The 20371-nt window shown below is 40.4% G+C and overlaps 8 protein-coding genes across 8 annotated transcripts; 4 read left to right on the top strand and 4 right to left on the bottom strand.

The window, feature by feature from the left end:
- Positions 1-368: 368 nt before the first annotated feature.
- On the bottom strand, positions 369-1405 carry VTP21DRAFT_9236 (uncharacterized protein; the record flags this gene model as incomplete). Its single annotated transcript, XM_069400171.1, has 3 exons — positions 369-656; positions 742-980; positions 1060-1405. The coding sequence occupies 3 exons, from the start codon at positions 1403-1405 to the stop codon at positions 369-371; spliced, it is 873 nt and encodes a 290-aa protein (XP_069254124.1).
- Positions 1406-2076: 671 nt separating this feature from the next.
- On the bottom strand, positions 2077-4869 carry VTP21DRAFT_9237 (uncharacterized protein; the record flags this gene model as incomplete). The annotated part of the gene is made up of 12 exons (XM_069400172.1): positions 2077-2161; positions 2225-2372; positions 2450-2661; positions 2732-2861; positions 2927-3075; positions 3139-3306; positions 3376-3549; positions 3615-3685; positions 3752-3879; positions 3949-4260; positions 4325-4546; positions 4605-4869. The coding sequence occupies 12 exons, from the start codon at positions 4867-4869 to the stop codon at positions 2077-2079; spliced, it is 2064 nt and encodes a 687-aa protein (XP_069254125.1).
- Positions 4870-6095: 1226 nt separating this feature from the next.
- Positions 6096-8923, top strand: VTP21DRAFT_9238 (uncharacterized protein; the record flags this gene model as incomplete). The annotated part of the gene is made up of 9 exons (XM_069400173.1): positions 6096-6166; positions 6236-6523; positions 6599-6695; positions 6769-7098; positions 7163-7403; positions 7471-7749; positions 7814-7907; positions 7970-8298; positions 8370-8923. 9 exons carry the CDS (start codon positions 6096-6098, stop codon positions 8921-8923), a joined length of 2283 nt encoding a protein of 760 aa, XP_069254126.1.
- Positions 8924-9790: 867 nt separating this feature from the next.
- Positions 9791-12434, top strand: VTP21DRAFT_9239 (uncharacterized protein; the record flags this gene model as incomplete). Its single annotated transcript, XM_069400174.1, has 8 exons — positions 9791-9987; positions 10054-10195; positions 10258-10394; positions 10450-10605; positions 10666-10815; positions 10875-11236; positions 11300-11612; positions 11690-12434. 8 exons carry the CDS (start codon positions 9791-9793, stop codon positions 12432-12434), a joined length of 2202 nt encoding a protein of 733 aa, XP_069254127.1.
- Positions 12435-12782: 348 nt separating this feature from the next.
- Positions 12783-14449, top strand: VTP21DRAFT_9240 (uncharacterized protein; the record flags this gene model as incomplete). Its single annotated transcript, XM_069400176.1, has 4 exons — positions 12783-12802; positions 12884-13369; positions 13459-13669; positions 13739-14449. 4 exons carry the CDS (start codon positions 12783-12785, stop codon positions 14447-14449), a joined length of 1428 nt encoding a protein of 475 aa, XP_069254128.1.
- Positions 14450-14927: 478 nt separating this feature from the next.
- On the bottom strand, positions 14928-16139 carry VTP21DRAFT_9241 (uncharacterized protein; the record flags this gene model as incomplete). The annotated part of the gene is made up of 4 exons (XM_069400177.1): positions 14928-15591; positions 15660-15731; positions 15798-15878; positions 15961-16139. The coding sequence occupies 4 exons, from the start codon at positions 16137-16139 to the stop codon at positions 14928-14930; spliced, it is 996 nt and encodes a 331-aa protein (XP_069254129.1).
- Positions 16140-16424: 285 nt separating this feature from the next.
- Positions 16425-17208, top strand: VTP21DRAFT_9242 (uncharacterized protein; the record flags this gene model as incomplete). Its single annotated transcript, XM_069400178.1, has 3 exons — positions 16425-16554; positions 16631-16995; positions 17059-17208. 3 exons carry the CDS (start codon positions 16425-16427, stop codon positions 17206-17208), a joined length of 645 nt encoding a protein of 214 aa, XP_069254130.1.
- A 405-nt stretch (positions 17209-17613) lies between these two features.
- On the bottom strand, positions 17614-20339 carry VTP21DRAFT_9243 (uncharacterized protein; the record flags this gene model as incomplete). Its single annotated transcript, XM_069400179.1, has 8 exons — positions 17614-18519; positions 18599-19057; positions 19127-19346; positions 19405-19591; positions 19659-19767; positions 19834-19985; positions 20050-20097; positions 20192-20339. The coding sequence occupies 8 exons, from the start codon at positions 20337-20339 to the stop codon at positions 17614-17616; spliced, it is 2229 nt and encodes a 742-aa protein (XP_069254131.1).
- Positions 20340-20371: the final 32 nt, after the last annotated feature.

Consider the following 20371-nt stretch of genomic DNA (forward strand, 5'->3'; position numbering starts at 1 on the left):
ACTTTGTATAGGAAAACTTAGATGATATCAAGTGTGCATTATTTTTTTTTTTGGTATTTTTATTTATACTTTTATTTATACATATATATACTGTTCTAGTTAGTTCTCTCTATAACTGATGTTTTCTTCTTTTTCTTTTTCTACTTCTTCTTTTTCCCTTCTGATACTTAGGATATATGTTTCCTTACAAAATCATTTTAATTCTGTTTTATTAGCGTTTCTTTTTTGGTTGTATAAAATTGAACCTCAAAAACCCCGATGGGTGGGCCAACATGAAGTCATTTAACTCGCTATAATTATAGTGCAGGAAGAGTAGCATCTCGTGTGTGGTTAATGATGAAAGTGTCGCACGGTAATTTTCTTTCATTCTAGATGAAGCTTGAGCGTTTCTCCGTGCGCTGAAACGAGAGATAATACGCGCGGGGCGGCAGATTCTTCCCGAAAGTGTTGCTGACGTGGTTGGAGCAGAGTAGAGCCGTGAACACCACGAGCAGGTGGAAGGGGACCAGCGCGAAAGCACATTGCCAGGTGAAATGCAAGAACTGGGTGTTCCAGGACTGATACTTATGCTTGCACCCTGGGAGAAGGGTGCGAGGGAAGCAGCGGTTAGTGAGCTTAGAATAGTCGTCAAACGTCTTGTAGCCACAGCAATGAAACTGGAAGGAGGGGCAAGATATCGGTCAATGAGTTCAAAAGAGTAAAGAAAAAATGTCCTCGTGGCAAGCTGAAAGTAAGACTTACGTTGTTTTGCATCCTCTCTCTATCCACGGAGGAAAACTGCCGATGCCACTGGTAGCTGAGCTTTGCCTCCAGGTTCCACTTGGCTTTACGATACGCGATGTACCCAATGGCCAGAATCATCGAGAAGCACGGCCATAGCAATATGTTATACACTGTCAGGACGCGGCGACTGTTGAGAAGGATCCCGACGTAGCCGACAAAAGAAGTGATAAGACACATGACGGAGGCTGCCGTTGCAACTATGCGAATTTATTGAAAAAGAGCATTATCATCGGCAAAGTCAATGGTTAATGTCTGGTTAGAGTAGGGCGGAAATACCGTTTAAAATAAGCCATTCCCCGACGATAACGGCCTCGGCTCGCAGGTAGAGCTTGAACCAGGTAAGGAGGGCGAGCACAAGCCCCCCGAGGCCGTAAATAAACAATAGCGTGTTCACGATTAAAATACACCATTTTTTCCGCGGCCATCGCTCCGGCGTGGTTCTCTCCTCTTTGAGAGGGAGGCGTTTAATTACATGAAGATTTTGGCTGTCTGACTCCGAGATTGCCAAGGGAGGATGGAAGAGATACTGCTGATGTAGTGGAGAACAGGGCGAGGTGACTGGCGTCTCCCAAGCTGTGAGGGGAATGTCGGATAGAGAATGACTAAATGGCCCACGAGACATTGGATTTTTTTTGGAATTAATTGATGGATGGTATTTCTTCAAGATGATTTGCAAATAGTACAACAAAAGATATACAAGAAAAGAGTGTATATATATATTTGAAGGAAATGACTTATACACAGAAAAGAAGAATACAGAAGACGCTAATGGCAGAAGATTACTCCCGACACTTTTGGTGCTTATACTTGTATCGGACTATTATACTTTCTCGGATACTTTTAAGTAAAATTCGTTTGCTCCAGACAATTTGGAAACGATTTCATATTCGCCAAAATAGGATATGGTGATACACTTGCTGCATGATGTTTATATATAGTTGAATGTTTAGACGGTTGAACAGCGTGATGGTTAAAGTTGCCTCCATTGTCACTCGGGGCGTACCTTTGTCAAGATGTAACCCGATTCCCAGTCGGGTGATTCTCTCATTTCGAGCTCTGGACAACCGCATTTTTCCAAATATAGCCTCTCAGTTTATTATTCATCGTGTACATTTATAATAATGCAAAAGAAACCTCCTCTAATGGTATCTGGAAATATACGGCTACATACATAGTTCATTTGTACAGAGAAAGCAAAAGGCTTAATCTTCTGGAAAAAAAAAAAACGTCCACACCAGCAGAGCATTCAAGAGTTTATGCTACAATATTGGTTTGTTTCACACTCCCTCCCCACTAGTTGTTTCCTGACTCCTCATCTGATACACTGCTATCATTCTCATCAGTTTCACTCGAGGTAGAAGCAGAATCGTTACTAGAACTAAGCAAAAAAAGGCATCTAAGTTACAGATCCAGAGCATATGGGCAAGTTGTTACGGCTTACCGTTTCTTCTTCTTCTTCTTCTTCTTCTTTTTCGATTTAGCATGAGTGTTTTCTGCTATCTGCTCACTATCTATCATCAGGTCATCCACATCTCCGCCCCTCACACTCTCCAGCATCGGATTGTGCTCAAAACCAAGCAAGAGGGCATCTATCAAATGTGACAAAGAAAAAAATTGTCAATACAAATTGCTGCTCTTTCCAACATAGCACATGTTAGCAATTCACATTTTGAACCAATATCAATCCCAATTTCTTCTTGAGGCGAAAAGTTCAGAGTATCATCGTGAATGGTTTGATAAGCGAACCCGTAAGGCGACCGTGACAAAGGAGAGGTGCTATTCAGGCCTCGCAGAAGCGGACTGAAATGAGGCAGGGGACGGCGGAATCCGGGAATTTGAAACTTGTCAACTGCGATGGTCTGGCGCGCAGTTGCTCGCCTAATAACATGCAATGAATAGAAAATTAGAGGTATCTGCAATTAATTGAATGGGACGCTGGTAGCATTACTTTAGGGTGGGTAGGAATTCTTTCCAACGCACATGGGTTACCAGCATTGTGTGAATGTAGCCGGAAGGAGGTTGCGAATCTGCGGTGAGACGAAGTGTATTGGCTATTAGTATTATATGGCCGCGGTTTCCTATATCATTTCACACTCCATTGGTAAAAGAGTCGATCCACTGAACACACTAAAAAATCCATTACCCGTATGCTGCCCATTATCTTCAAACTGATCGATTAATCTATTAATTAACTTGGTTTTTGTAATAAGCGCTTTGAGGCTTGGGGAATGGTTCGACTTGAGGACGACGGAGAATATTTTATAGAATAAAGTATGGAATAAATTATTAAACCTATCGAAGAGCAAAGGTTAGCACGGTAAAAGCATTCTGGTAGCATCAGAAATGTGTTCTCACCTGTAATCAAAAAACCACTGGACTAGAGATTTCCAAAACAATGGCGGCACTCCTTCTAGCAGCGGTATAGGTTCAGGCCCATTTAGGGTCTCATAAATAATTTCAAGAAGATTCATTCTGGCAGTCGTGAACGGTCGTGGAACAGAATACGACGAAAACAAAATTGCCCTGAGTAATGATAATAAATAATTAAGAGATGCTTGGATAGAAAATAATCCCTCAAAAACGGAGTTTTACTTGTCAATATTTTCATCTCTTGGAGTGCCTAATAGGATAGAGCAAAGTGTATTAAAATGTCTCCGCAGATTCGATTTGACCGCTTCCGAAACTGGGCTAAGAGGGCTCTCGGGTGGGCTAATGTCCATGCTATTGTAATTCATCGAAGCAAGACTTCGGAATGGGGGGAGATTTCTATATTGACGAAAGTTAAATTTAAAAATCGAAAATAGACCACGAAAAAATAGGTGTGAGCTCACGCCTTTATTAGCAAAGCATGTAGAATTGAAATGGCTACGTTACGCTGAGTAATGTCTTCAAGTTTTAACATCTACACAAAAAAAAACATAAAGTTGAGTTCCTATAATAGCTGATATGAAAATGTCAAATCGCTTACCTCAATCAAATCATCAATCATGTGGCAAGAGGGTTTAGTCATATTATTAAATAGAATCTGAATATAGTCCAATTTGGAACTTTCTTCCACCATTCTTATTATAAGATCTGCACCAGTTTCAACAAAATCTAAGGATAAAAAAGGTTATAAAAAAATATTGAAATATGTAAGTGCGAGTAAAGCCAATGGCGACTTACCTTTGGATTTCAAGGACTTGATGATTTTTTCTAAAAACCCAATCTCGTATAATCTTTCATGGCACTCGAATCTTTTACGCTTGTCAGATATGTCCGACGTAGCAAAGAAAAGAAGGTTGAGAATAGAGGCGTTTACTGCTGGCTCATGAGCATACGGTAGCATTTGCATTATACGCGGTGAGGTGAGATGGTCCAATACCACAAAATCCATAACAGTTGAAGGGCGGCGCTTGAGCAGGAAATCGAATATCCGGGCAAAGTGATTAAAATTGCCTTCGGAGCGGGGATGAAAAATGTCGAATAAACATTTCACTGGATCCAACAAGGTATAGGGCATAAGAAGAATGGAATGTAAGCATGGTTATTCCTAACTTACATATGGTTGAAAATGTTTCATTTGTAAGCTTCACATTTAGAGATGCACTGCTACATAAAAGCTCCATGGCGTGATATGAGCGCTTGGTGGCTTCAAGATCTACACGATCTCTTTCGCGCAGATCTGCGCGTATTATTCCATCCCCGTCGCCTATTTCGAACGTATGTGGTGGGGAGTTGTGCGGTACTCGAGTTACATGCGACATTACAATTTCCATAATGCCTTTGGAAAAATACACCAGCATTAACGGCGATCAATTATGGCGATAAATTCCACTTACCTTCAAGCAATAATACATCTACTGCTCGTGCGTCCAGACGCATAGATTCTAAAGATAACAACTTCCGAACAAGCGTCTCTGAAGTGTGACGTAGCGAACGTGGTGACATAGCGTCCGGAGGGCGGCAGTGTTCAGCGGGATCAAGGTGTGTGGGCCCTTCCTTAGCGCGCTCATCAAACTCCTCTTTGACCTGCGCTGTTTCTTCCAGTAGTTCGGAAACTGTTCCGTTCTCGACTATACTAATGATATCGTCTTGATCTTCCATTCTTACGAGAATTTAAATCTTCCGAAGCAATATCGCACATGTATTTATTCAGTTAAATTTGAATGAATTTGAAATGCTTAGTTGAGGGCGGGTTTGGTAAGAAGATTTCATGAACAAGTAAAGATATCCCTTTTTTTCCTTCTCTTTCGTTACAAGTACTACAATCCATCCATTATGGTAAGTATCTATATTCATCCATCCATCCAACAACAGCGTTATTACACTCGTTACTTTTATGTTATATGATTGTTGATGATGAGCTGTTTTGGAGATGTATTTTTGAATCATGGATACATAATTTTGATGGGGATCTCCGTTGATCATTTTTTGATGATCGACTTTGCTATAAATACCTAATGGACTCTGCGGATATTATATGACGTTCAGCATTTTGATTTGTTTAATTAATTACTATTTCCTCCATTAGGGTAAAGTTCACGGTTCCCTCGCCCGTGCCGGTAAGGTCAAGTCCCAGACCCCAAAGGTCGAAAAGCAAGAAAAGATGAAGAAGCCTACAGGTATATACAGATTCTTGACTAATAGATCTCCAGGCCTCCCCTTTATTCTATATATTCCCCCTCCCCTCTCCTGAATTATTCTATTTCGATTCTCTTATTTTATGAATTTATCAAAAATCGCTATTTTTCCCTCTCAGATTGTATCTAACTCACCTGCCTACTCTCTAATAGGTCGTGCTAAGAAGAGAATCCAGTACAACCGTCGGTTCGTCAACGTTACTAACATGGTTGGTGGCAAGCGCAGAATGAACCCCGCCCCCACCAAATAAATGAAAAGTGAAAGGATATTTCATTTTTTTTATTTTTTTGTAATAAACACACCGGGCTTTATTTCCTACATGGAGGATCATCCTTGAATTGAACATATATTGGCTTAGGAGCCTAAAAATGCATCTCTACTTTAAACATTTATCGTTATTATTTTAAAAAATCCTGTGTACCTTCAAGGTTCCACTAAGTGTCCGAGCGAATTAGGATTGGACTAGACTGTTGATAGGCTGCGTCCTATTTTATTGAGGTTCGTTGAGTATTAAGGAGAACCATCTGCAAACGTTTCGCATTTCGTTAGGAATTTTTCTCATACATTGCTTTTGAAAATAAGTCTCCTCTTGCATTTTTTTACTACCCTCGCTGAAATAATATATTCTCCCTGCAAAATCTCTCCCAGAATCGCACTAAGATTAGGTTGAAGTGATTTCACTTGATCTGATGGCAGCGACGTTAATGCCAGGAAAGCGAGAGGGTATCAACTTTGAGAAGTTTGGTGCTAAATCTACTAGGTAGAAGAAAACGAGTGATCAATTGCCAGTATTTATCTATTCTCTAACTAATATTGTCTTTGCTACTAGCTCTCACATGACCATTCTCTTTTTCCTCATCATTGCAAAACTAATCCGGTCTGCAAGTGGGCTGATAGCAAGAGAATGGATCCACTCTCGCGGATTACCCATCTCTGTGCTCCTTTTTGGTCTATTGGCCTTCTCTGCCATCTCATTTTTAGCCTTGATTCGTCCTTGGGAGAATAAGCACAGGCAATCACAAAACATTAAATGGTCTGCCATTACCTTATATGCCCTGTGCTTAAGCTCGCAGCTATTCTTATGGTTGATAGCATTATCTTTTCTTTCGCCTGTTCGGTAATTATTTAATTCTCCCACAACAGACTTGTATACGGATACTAATCTTTCTTGCAATCTCTACTTCTCTATTAGGCTTTATATGCTCACAGAGTATGCAGATATCTGGTCATTGGTCCTTATCGGATCATTATTGGGAACGCAGAGAAGTCAAGTCGTTTCTGATCTGCAGGTGTGTCTATTCGACTCCTCATTATTCACTGGTGGCCAAGTTATTTATTACTACTATTTTTCGTTTGTTGCAGTCGAAGGGTGTTAAGCTCTTCCTTTCTGGGCTTGCGATCTGTTTTTTAATGGATTGCATATACCTGCCCACATATGCCTACTCTGAGCCTGTGCTCCATGATACAGCAATGAAGCGCTATCTCGGCGAGATTGTGCCAGTTAAGCCCAATGTCTTACGTGTCATTGCAGGTTATGGCGCTATGTTCGGCTCGGTATGGCTCTCCTCTATTCAATTTCGGATGAGCAAAAAACTGTCGGCAGATTTGGGTGGAAGCCGAAGACTACTTTCGTACGCTCTGCCGATAAGCACTGTGTTGGTCGCTCCTGTTGCATTCTTGGAATATCTTACCGTAAATACAATAGTATTTAAATATATTTTCGTAGAGAATTTTAACGATCTCTCTTTTCGATTAGACTTCCACGGGTCCATTGCCCAGCGCCGCATCGTGCTGCACTCTCCTTGCCACATTGGCAATGGGGTTAATCCTATTTGACTTTTATGCAAAACATGCTGTTAATTTGAAGGTTGCAACAAGCGTACATGTGGTAGTTGGCTGGGGTGCAGCGGTGTCGGGCGCCTTTGTTATTACGCTTTTTTGGTTTAGACAAGGCTTTCATTTTTGGGATATCATCTGTGGTGGTATCATTGCTGGAGGTTGACTTTAACATTGCACTTTCTTTCACAGTTTACCATAATTTAACCTTTTTGCCCTTTATTATAGGCATCTTTTGTATGCTTAAAGCCGATCCCATTAACTCCCTTGAATCTGGATGTCCCTCTCCGCGCCCAGGTGTAGATGGAATTGGCTTGCTGCCTGTCCATGGAACAAATCAATTCTCAGGACAAGAGGCTGTCTCACGCTTAAAATCTTACTTGAAAACAATTCTTGAAAATCGTGATTCGCGGCAAATCTTCTACTTCTTGTTACTCAATCTAAGCTATATGTTCGTGCAAATTGCATATGGAATCTGGACAAATAGTTTGGGGTTGATTTCGGACGGTAAAGTGAATTTGCTATCTTAGCAAATTTGTCATTATTACTAACACATTATGCTTTTATATAGCGATTCATATGTTCTTCGACTGTCTTGCTTTGGGCGTTGGTCTCTTTGCGTCGGTCATGAGCAAATGGCCGGCAAACAAGAATTTCACCTATGGGTAAGTTTTTACTCTCTTATAGTTTTACCCCTCCTTGCCTCATTCTCTACGCAATGATATAGCTATAGCCGGATAGAAACCCTCTCTGGATTCGCTAACGGAGTCTTTCTGATTCTCATCTCCTTTTCTATCGTGTTTGAAGCTATCCAGCGACTGATCAATCCGCCCGTCATGAATACGCATCGTTTGCTCCTAGTCTCAACACTAGGTCTTGTAGTCAACCTTGTTGGTATTTTTGCATTTAACCATGGACATGCCCATGGACATAGTCATGGACATAGTCATGGTCACGGCCATGATCATGGACATTGTCATGGCCACCACCACCATGGGCACTCGCATGGGCATCATCACCACGGTCATTCTCATGGCCACAATGCAAATATGCAAGGTTATTTTTTAGGTGGCAGTAATTCCTAAATGTAAAATATTTCCTTAACGCATTTTATATCTATTTTATAGGTGTTTTTCTTCATGTCCTTGCAGACACGCTTGGATCAGTGGGTGTGATCGTCTCTACATTATTGATCAATCAATTCGGCTGGACTGGATTCGATCCTATTGCCTCCATCATGATCGCTGTGTTGACCTTTGCAAGTGTTGTTCCACTTGTTTACGATAGCGCTACAGTCTTGTTAATGGTGCTACCTGATGATACGGCTAAAGAAGTGGAGCATGCTCTACACGAGATGCTCCAAATCCCGAACGTTTTATCTTACGGTGCTCCTCGTTTCTGGAACAACACAGCAGAGACAATGGTTGGCTCGCTCCATGTTCAAGTTATTGCGGAAGCGGATTCACAACAAATATCCACTGAAGTCTCGCGTGTACTGCGAGCGCACCTTCCCTCACTGGGTAATCTTACAGTGCAGGTTGAGAAGCGTCCAGGCTTCGACCGGTGTTTCTGCTCTGGAAAAGCCCAGAACGGTAGTGTTTATTCAGCTCAGACATTGCCTTCTTCGGCACCTGCCTTGTTTATATCACAGGATAAGGGGGCAATGATGAAAAAGCTTTAAATTGTGATTTCTAATAGTTTGTGCTTTTTTTTTATGATGAATATACACTAGAAATTGTTTTTACCTTTCCTGTAATATCAGGTTTTGTAGATGCTTCTACGGTTGCAATTTATGCTACTTCACTTCCTTTCTCTTCTTTGATTTATATATATTTGTTGGACACAGTTCTATGTCAAATTCCTTCTACTTTTTTTTGTTTTCTATTACGGTATTTGTTTATTATTTACGATTTATTCCGAAATGAAAAAAAAAAGACATTTATTTTAGAGAATATAATAGTGGGTTATAAGTTAAACTTTGAAATCTCTCGCGGGTTATTATGGGGAAAGGAAAAAGAAACAAATGCGACATTGATGCAAACTAAGTAAATGAATTAAGTAATTCAATTGCTTTTAAGGATATTCTTAGAATGATATAGATAGCAGGGTACTGGAATCCTGTGAAGCTTCTTGATAAAAGCTGAAAGATAGGGTGATTGAACGATTAATATATAAAGAATTTGCCCATGCGTATCCTCCGGATATCACATTTATAGAGAGGTTTTCAATATCACCAAACAATTATCAAACAGAGCCCCCAATTTGAGCGGTAAATTCCCGTAATTTCTCCGCACTTAGGTTTATTCATCTTGCCACCACGCTCAATCCTCCGTGAACTGAAATCAAATGATATATCCGCTATTTATTTGTTTACTCCCCGCGAGTTCTTCATTTTCTCTCTTTTTTTTTTTTTCTTTCTCATTTCCCATTCCTCCCGTTTGATTCAAGCTTATATTTTACCTTCCTATCATAAACGAGGGGGCCTCATATATATTTGATATCTATTTCCTTGATATCTATTTCTCTTCACCTAATAAACAATAGGATTATGACACCTGTGCAAATATTGGTGCAGCATTATCTTTTAAAGAAATGCTACCCTAGGAAACTTGGAAGCGGCCCAAAGTCTACCGATCTCGCTCGGATAGTGCGATATACAGAAGCGAAGCCAAAGAAAAGGCTCCTGGAGCTTTCGAAATGGATTGAGCGGAAGATAAGAAGAGACGAGCAAGGAGGAAGATCACAGTAAGTAGATATGCAGTTAGTAGGGTGATACATTCGTTAACCGGCGTATTTGGGGAATGATAATAGAAATCATCGAATTTCCCTGGACATATTGAATACCATTTTAAGAAATTGTCGAGACGGAGTCGAGGACTCGGCTCAATTTATCTTGGGTATATTAGAGATCATTGCGGAAAATCAGGATTTGCTGCCTCAGAGCTCTGAACTGGTGCGTTCCCATACTTATATTAATCAAACCTATTTTGCCAATTCAGTTCTTTTCAATCTCAGTTTGTATTATTCATGCGATCGCAAGCAAGTGCATCAATCTTGTCTCGGGCGGTAAATTCAATGGTCTACAACCGTTTGATAAGCAAATTTTCTTTATTCGGCGTTGACTATTCCGATGATATGTCTCTACGACTAAAGTATTGCCGAAACTTTGTGGGTTTTCATTATTTCTGTATTAAATATTTCTTTTAGGCGACGTCTCTTTGGCCTCCGTGTTCTCTTTGCAGCTATCACTTCAGATGTCCTATATACTACTCGTAACTTGCCAGAACTACTGGAGCCGATTCTCAATACGGTTCTCACCAATTTGATGGAAGTAGAGGTGCATGTTAACCGGCTCCGTAAAAAGTAGAGTAGATTGACGAGGTAATCTGCCAAGAAATATAAATAACGTATGTATCATTATAGGCTGGCTAGCAAGGAAGCGGTGCCAAATCCATCAGAAGATGCGGACTTGAGGGGCGAAGATCTACAGTTACTGGCGCTCCATGCACTTAACATCTTTTTCAAAAAGGCATCTACAGTTATGGTTCGAAAGGCTACTCCGCTTTTATTCAAGTAAGTCTAGCTTCTTGTTAACATTGGGTAATAAATTAGTTCAATGGGATATTTGTTAGCTTTCTCGACCATAAGGATCGATGGTGGCCCTCTTCTTTCCCTGTCGACCTTGTACAGATTCTGCTAGCTGTTTTTCAGGAGAAGCATTTTCATATACTTGTGAATGAAACTATGCAGCGTCTTGCCTTTACACGTCGCCACGGCTTGACTACCCGCCAGGCAAGCTACGTAGCTGTGCTCGCCTCGATTCTCCACAGTAATTGTAGAATCCATGAGCTTAATATTCTTGAAATGCTCAAGCCTTTGCTTGAATGCTTGACGGAGAGCTTACGCGGCAGGGCGAGTAGAAGAAACATTAGCTTAGTGAAGCAACAACATGCGCTAGAGAATAATCTACACCAAAATCTGGTGCGATCAATCGGTATGCCCGATCAAATGATATTTTCCTAGACTCACCAAAATAAATCGTGTTGTTTTAATATAGGGGCATTAGCTCTTCACGACGGTAACGTTGATCAAATAATCGGGCATCTCCTTCCTAAGCTACGGTCAAATTCTCCACTGGAAGAGGTAGATGGTGTACCCATTACCGAAATCAGGCGCACATATCTTCATTGTTTGCGCCTCGCAGTTACCACCTATCACAAGAGCGCAGTTAAACAAAGAGGGTTTCAAATACCTGGCATTGAGCTCGAGCGGTGGATTCCGACTCTCAGTCTATGTCTAGAAAAAGACTTTTCGATACGAATGGAATACGTACAAACACTCCTGACGGTATTGGAGAGCATGTCTAGCGAGTAAGTTTATAGTCTTATATTTTACAAGCTAACTTTTTATAATATATCGTCACTGACCTAATTAATGGTATTGAAAGGATGGAACCTGCTATTGTATCTCCCTCTATTCTGACCTTCCTCGATGCTCTTCACAACACTCTCCTTGAGTATGCAAAAATTTCTCACTCTCGACCAGCCGATTATGCAGCCATCGACGCGCTCCTCAATACTGCTCTCTTACATTTTGGTGCCTCCGAGGCACATTCTTGCATCTCCCTCCTCTTTAATCTTCAAAATTTATGTGTCGAAGAGCGCATTAGTAGTTATACGCGGCAGCGTGCTCTTGCAACGATTATAGTCTTACACCTGGAACGAATGGCCGATGTGCTCGAATCGGAAGGATTAAGCCTTTATATGAAACGAATACGAAGAGGAAGGATAGAGGGAAGAATGTGGTGCCCCGAGATCATCAAAGGAACATATCATATGCGGCAGTTTGCTAGAAACGAGCTAGTGATCGGTGGAGATTTGCCAGCTTCGTTTGATGATTTGGAAATAACGGCGAGAGAAGAACACAGAGAACCTGTCGGTATTTGGCTTTCGCGTGAGTCTATCACGAATTTCATCGCAATACAGTGTAATCCCCGAGATCAACTGTGGAGCCTTCTTAGCCAAAACCAACGACTGCGACGCAAGCGAAGAGACAAAGCAAAAAAAGTTAAATTCACAAACAATATAGGGGTCGAGATCGGAGAGTGTCAAAATGAGCGGTTAATGGAGTTGAGTAGGAAATTTGAGAGAATCGCACTGATGGATAATGACCGACAACAGTTAGTATTTTAATGCTATTTTTATTGTTTTATATCGTTGTTTTATTATCAGCTGTATATTCATTACCAACAATCAGTCTTTATCACACACTGAGTGGCAAAATATCTCTATTTTTACCTCATAGAAAGAGGTGACATAATGATAATAAACTGTCATTATGTTATTTTCTTTCAATATTATGTAATAAGATATATTTTACAAAATATCGTATTAGAATATTCTTGACCTAGAGTAGTATGATAAATTATTAACTTCGAAACGACGGCCCAAACTTATTTAGGTTAGGTTTAACGGCAATTTATATCCTTTTGGTATTGACGCTTTTCGCGTCATAATTATTTTTTTTTTTTCTAAATTATAATGGAAGAGATCAATGAATAGTAAGTTGCACTATAACTGGTCTCGATTATACTCTACATTGAATCTAACGTCATTTACATTGCTAATCTTGAATGATATAGTGAGAGAGCGCGTCTCGAGAATATACGCCAAAATCAGGAGCTGCTTCGGGAGCTTGAGCTGAAATCAATCATCCCAAAATATGAGCGTCAGAAAACCCCTAAGATTAATAAGAAGCCTCCAAAAAAATCCAAAGAGCCCACTACTCCCGTTAGACAGTCTTTACGTCTACGCGGCATTCAAGCAGACAGTGAGGCGGCAAAACGCAAACATGAGCAGGATGCACAAGCTGAAGCTGAAGTAGAACAAAAGCGTGCGAGAAAAGAGGGGATCTTATCACTCAATGATGCTGCAGATAGTGACGAAGAGGATAACAGTGCAAGATTTGCACGGCTTTTGGAGGAATTGAGCCGAACAAGTGGTAAATCTGTAGACGAGATGCGTAAGAACTTAAGCAGAGGAACAGAAGAATTACGGAAAGAGATGGGTGATTTGAAGATCAGCGATGATATTCCAATGGTCACCTCGGAACGCATTTACTGTGCTGCGTAAGTTGTGTCGTAATATTATTTGCCTGGATTGTAAAATTGGGCTTAAAAACGCTCCAGCGCTTGGCTAAATCGAAATATTATCTTAGATTTCACCCATCTCCTGATAAATGGCTTGCTGTTGCGGGAGACAAGGTCGGAACGCTTGGATTTTGGGATGTGCATGCCATTAATGAGGGCGAGAAAACGTTCACTTATAAACCACATACTCGCACAATTAGTTCTATGGCTTTTTCCCCATCCGATTCAACAAAGCTTTACACCGCATCTTATGATAGCTCCGTCAGATGCCTAGACATGGTGATTATCAGTATTAATGTTTATCGCGTATCATTTCGCTAACATTTATTTCGCTCTTCTCTCTTTTAGGTCAAGCAAGTGTTTACTGAGGCTTATATCGGAGAGGATTCAACTCTTTATAGCAGCATTGATCTTGACCCAACTGGAAATCTAGTATATTTTTCCGACAATGATGGTCGACTTTCACTTCGCGATCTTCGTTCTCCAATGTCTTCTACGATGACATATCAATTGCACGAAAAGAAAATTGGGTGTATCAATGTTAACTCTTTACAACCACATCTACTCGTTACATCCTCTTTGGATCGCACTATGCGGCTGTGGGATTTGCGAGGAGGCAGTAATAAAGATGAGGGGCCGCTAGAAATAGGACAATTTGAACACGGTAAGAGTGTCACCTCGGCCTATTTTTCTCCTAACGGTCAGAGGATTGTAAGCACATCTTACGATGATCGAATTCGTGTGTTCAGTGGCTTTACTGCACCTGACTACAAATTGGATGACCGAGTGCGTATATCTCATAACAATCAGACGGGACGTTGGCTAACCATGTTCCGTGCGCGATGGAGTACCAACCCGATTTCTTCTGAGCGACCTTATTTTTGTGTCGGAAACATGAAGCGATATATTGATATTTTTGACGGGACGACCGGTGATTTGCTGGTATCCCTGAACGGGGGCTTGACGGCAGTTCCAGCAGTCAACACTTTTCATCCTGCAACCGATAAAGTAGTCGTGTTAGGAGCCAATGCAAGTGGGCGAATGTGTGTTTTCTCCTAGCATAATCAACATAGTAAACAAGTGTTACCGCTCTTACATTTTTTGATGAAAAAATAATTACTGATCTAAATCTTTCCCCTGAATCCTATACATTGATGCTTGCTAGATTTTTTATTTGTTTTGTAAATAAAATGATATTTAAAAATATTCCAGAGCTATTCAAATTGATCGGAGAAGAAGAGACATTTAGAGGTCTATTAAAAGAAAAAAAATGTTGGTAGTCAATATAGGAGTGAAGAGGATAAGTAGGTTAAGAGATAAGATGGAAATAGAACCAAACATCTTAATATATGAGGTTAGACAAGAAAACTAATTATGACATATGGCCCAATTGAGAATCAAGCAGCATTCCCTTTATCTCATTCAAATCATGTTTGGAATTCATATTCAAATTGCTTGGCGGATTGCCAGAATATTCCGGAGGCGACGGTGTATTGATTGCTAAGGAGCGTATATCTAAATTGTCGAAAGAAAACGGCTAATTCATACCGGTTAGCATATCATATCCTGGCTGACTATGTTCAATGCAAGTCGGATTTGGACTATGTGAAGGCAAAGTGGATACTGACGATCCTGCAATTGTGGATGAAGTCGATAAATATGTGATCGGTGTGGAGAAAGTCTGAGCGAACAAGGACATAAAATCTTGTGCTTCAGAATGAGGTGGTATTGTTTCTGTGCTCGTGATAATTATCGGTAACTGTACACCTTTATGTGGATTGATGTAGTGATCCAAGTTTAGCTCTGCAAGTGTATTTTGGTCGGATTCGCTGTTAAGTTTCTTTATATGCCATGCTAATATTTTGATGATTTGCTGCTGTTTTCTGAGTTCTTGCTGTGTTTTCTCGAGCTGAATTAGGAGTTCATTCATGTTATTCTGCATTTGTATCATTTGCTGATAGACATCGCTACGAAAATCCTTGAGCTCCATAATATCTCCCAACAAAAGTCCGCTGCTTGCCTCTAGGGCACTTGTTGAATCCTGACTTGGCTGATTAGAATCCATAACCTTACGGCGGATCTCGTCAAGGTATATAGGGTGATCACGAAGGAATTTGTCATGCGAAAATTCCCACAATTCCTGCTCTGACTTCGAACTCTGGCTCTTGCGCGTTAGCTTATTGACTTTGTGAAAACCATACCTGTGACATTTGTGAGATATAATCAGTAAGCATAACTAACAGTGCGATACATTATCAACGCGGCTTACATGTTTAGTTGTCGAACAAAACTTGAAAAGTTACTGTGCTTAAACATCTTGGGAAGTATATCTTGTGAGAATCTTTAAAATAAAAAAAGTACCTTAGTATCCTTCTGCATTGCTATTAGTTCAAAATATTATAAATACCTAGTTGTGTTTTGCACCAAGAACGACGTGCCAGTTGGGTTCCAATAAATATAATTATTGTACGTGTCATTTTCGAGCATCCTTTAGGATTTGGTAGCAAAATTGAAATTGTATTCAGTAAGAAATCGTGTAAAATCTATTCTAGTATCATTTGAAATAATACTTGTAGAGCTTCTTTACAAATGAATTTCCTTTAAGTGTTTCTGGCGTTGCACTCTGAGGATGAAGCATATTATTCGGCGAGGAAGGCATAGGTATACCGTTATATCGAACATTTGTGCCTGTAGCTGATGACGCAGAATGCGAGCGTGGGCGGTTGAACTTTCCAGATACGGCCGTCATTTTAGCATTGAGACCCCTTCAAAGAAATTCAATGAAGTACCTCTCTTTTAATACTGCTCCGAAAAATATAAATGTGAAACAGGTTTGTTTTTCTAGAATAAGCATCAGCCTTCTATGAAAACTCCATTTTGAGGTAATGACGTATCGTTTAATATTGACTAATATACTTTTTCAACCACAACTTTGTAATCGTGTGTACAAATAGGCGTATATTTTGCCACAAGTTCATTTTGATAAAAGCTCTCTGATTCCCACATCTCCCACTAACAAGAGCGGCGATAAAATATGTATTTAATCTTTTATATACTTGTGTCTTTCCTTATCACAACGCAAGTACATTCCCTTCATTTTTACCTTGAGGGAGGTGAAGTTAAATGCTTTATTGAAGAAGTGCCTAAGGACACACTTGTAGTGGGTAAGCATCTTAATCTACGCCCAATTTCCTAACTACCTGATTTCAATCTCACAACCCCTAATTTATTATATCCAAGGTGCATATAAGGCTGAGGAATGGTCCGAATCCCAAAAGCAATTCATAGAGAATCCAGCTGTAGGAATAGACATTACCGTTGATGAAAGTGATAACGATCGGGTTCTCCATGTAAAAGGAGCATCTTCAGGTCGTTTTACATTCACCTCCGTAGATTCAGGAGAACATCATATATGCTTTTCAAGAAATCACACGAACGGTTGGTGGAGTAACGAGAGACTACGACTCCATTTGGATATGGACATCGGGGAAGATGCGGGTCATGACGAAGAGGACCATCGAGCAGCACTAACTGATATTACGAGCCGCATTAAGGAACTGAATAGTCGGGTGCACGATATTAGGCGAGAGCAGAGTTATCAAAGGGTAAGCTATACAATTTCTGTTCTTCTATTACTTATCTGACAACTACAATCCTCATGAAATTAGGAAAGAGAAGCAGAATTTCGCGACATGAGTGAACTTGCCAACTCCCGAGTTGTGTACTGGACTATTGTTCAGATCCTCGTGCTAGGTGCAACTTGCACTTGGCAGATTCGGCACCTTAAAAGATTTTTCATTAAAAAGAAACTTGTTTAACACGGTAATAGCTATTAGTATCTTGGTGTCTAGGCACATTGTGTGATTCTATTCGTTATAGCAAATGTGGACATATGCTCACTTTTATGATATCTGTATATTTTCTCGGTCCTATTATTATATATACATAATACGCTCATAATATTTTTGCGGAATGTGTGGATAGTTTATATCCTGACTCATTTTGTACTAGTCCTTCCTCCTTCCCTCCCTTATGTTTAACATGGCTGAATTCAAAACCAGTGAATGAATGCTTTATTATAACAATCTTTTATTAAGGGGCCTTTTCCTTGCTTATACACAATACAGCTTTTAACGTTCAATCTCTATACATAAAAATAAAGAAAATTAAAATAAGCACATTTGAACAAATGAAGACAAAAGGGTATTCAGAAAATTCAACTTCTATAAATATTTCATTGGAATATTTCCAAATCCATATTCCTTTAATAGATAATTGTGGCCACATTCTTCGTACTGTGCGCGAGTGATCGCAACTCTGTGGTGCTCCTCCGGTCGCTGTCGTACCCATTGCGCTGCACCTTTATATGCATCGAGCATAGGATCGTAGGCCGAGACGATTTTCAGCGGCCAATCAGTCGGTAGAAGGCTTCGTAGAGAATGCTCAACGCGAGCAGCAAATTGAGGGGTAAAAGTAAATCCCCCCGTCAAAAACACCGTTTGCATTAATCGTTTACGCTCATCCAACTTGAACTGGGTTAATAATTGCGCAATAGTTTCCACAAGTCCAGCTTGATCCAGTCCGATCATTGATGGCTGGAAAAGCACCTCTGGGACCCTGATCCGCTCAACATTCAAATGCATTTGGTGTACTTGTGCCAAATCTTCCGGATCCCACGGGCCGACTCCATGTGCAAGGCGATGTACCAGGGCCTTTTGTGGCGAATGCTTGACTTCGAGCCTATCATCCTCTGTAAACGCGGGATCGTACATGAGCAGATCTTGTTCGTATCGCTTAATCTGTTGCCAATCCTCCTCTTCCTCATCCGAATCCTCTTCCTTACTGATTTCCTTGTACACATTCCAATCTTGATCGTCTGCTCCAAACGTGTCCTCATCTTCTCCTTGGCCACGGCGTCGACGCTTTGTTTGCGGACCATCGCCAACAAGAGAAGCCAAAGATCTCATTCTCATCTGGGAGGCATGGCTCCTTCGATCGGACAGTTGGGCTCGCCTGCGCTTACGATCATTAATGCGATCGACCACCAATTGTCGTTTTTGTCGCAGATCTTCGAGCCAAGCTTCAAGGTTTTCCTGACGACGTTTTTCATCTTGTCGCTGAAGCTCCTCCTTTTTTTTTAAATAAAAAAATGGAGTGTTAAAGGTTCAATTTTGATCGAGATAAAAAAAATACACAAGCCTTTAATACCTGTAATGCTTTTTCCTCCTCTTTCGCTTTTCGCGCTCTTTCCCTAGCTTCATAACTTGCTTTCAATAGACGCTGCCGCCTTTTCTCTTTGCGCTCCGCCTCATTTAATTCTTCATCAGGCACATCAGCCAATGGGAAATTGGGCTTCTCCTTTTCTTCTTTACCATCGCCACCAAGATCCCTATTCCGTGCTCGATGGATAGAAGCTTCAGTTCGTTTAATTTCTTCCTCTAGCTCCGACTCATCTTGGAACCCAAGTTCTTTGAGTCGCGCAATCCAGTCAGCTTTCCTCTCAGTAGCTTTTGACTCCCTAAGCATTTTAAAAGTTTCTAAATCTTGTTCACGTCGCATAAGTTTCTCGAGACGACGACGAGCCATCTGCTCACGAAGACGTTCAGCTTGTTCTTTTCTTCTTGCGGCTTGACGTGCAATTTCTTCCTCTGTTTTCTCGCCAACCACCTGATTATCATATCTATAGTTAGCATATGATTGTTGTAGAAAGTGAAGAAAAAGAAAAGAATCTCTCACCGGTGCTACGAATGGAAATTGTATTAATCGATCTTTGTCTACTACCATTTCTGGATCCTCAAATTCACGCAACTCGCTCTGGTAGTCGACGGCTACATAAGCATGATCTCGCACAAGAGTCTGCGACTGCTGTAGAGTAGACCGTGTTGGGAATGTAGGATATTTGAGTTGGAGGAGTTTGTGCATATACTCAGCAGCAGGAAGTCCTCCATAGGAAATACTAGAAGAATAACTAGTTAAAATCGCTGATCTTAGAAATTAAGTGTATGTAATATTACCGTTTTGTCAAAGGGAACACGGCCTTTCCGTCTAAAAAGGGAATCACATGCGTTGAATTATGTCCGGATGATATAATGAATCCTTCATTGTTGCAGTGAGACCAGTTATAATAATAAGAAAAAAGTGCGTCAACTCCATATGTAATAGAAGGCACATTATAGCCTTCGAAGAGTAATTCCGTCACAGCTGAAATTCCAAGTAGAGCGAAAGTGGTTAGCTGAATTCATTTTATAATGTTTAGTACTGAACAAACCTTTGCGGTTATATTGCAGATTACATACAGGCTCTGTCATTATAATGGGATGATATACACCATCTGTATTGATCCCAAGTTTTAAAAATATGTAATCGAATATATACTCCTGAATAATGAGCAAATCGGATTAGAGCCATCCATAAACCAGAAGCTTAGAGTATCTGCTACATACCATATATTCAAAATTCATCACAACATTTCCTTCAAATGGAGAGCGCGCACTCGATCTTGCTGTTGGATCATAATAAATATCGTTGCCTGCAAGCACCACTGTGGTATTGGACTTTTTGTCGCGAAACTTCGAAGCTAGGTTATCAAAAATCACTAGAGACATTTTCTAAGTATGCAATCATGGATTTTTTTTTTCCAATACAAACAACTGCATTACATCGTGGATCGGTTTCGGTTGCCCATCCGGCACGACATTGATAGGATCCTGATTCAAAAACGATGCGGAATTAAACTAAAGGTTATATTTTTCCCAGCTACATGCAAATCTCTAGCTCTTAATCATTTCAATAGGTAGCTACCGTTATCAATTACAATAGGCGTTTGCTCGGAATTAAAACTAGATTCTTCATAATCTTCTGATGTCAGAAGCGGTGCTGGAGGCGATGGGTCACGTAATGTGTATATTGGAATGGTTTTTGAATCTATATCCATAGAATTGGCCATCATCAAATATTCAGTAAGAGGAAAGCGCGTAGTGG

Source organism: Calcarisporiella thermophila (assembly GCF_041956535.1).
Source record: "Calcarisporiella thermophila strain CBS 279.70 unplaced genomic scaffold VTP21scaffold_5, whole genome shotgun sequence".
Classification (NCBI taxonomy): domain Eukaryota; kingdom Fungi; phylum Calcarisporiellomycota; class Calcarisporiellomycetes; order Calcarisporiellales; family Calcarisporiellaceae; genus Calcarisporiella; species Calcarisporiella thermophila.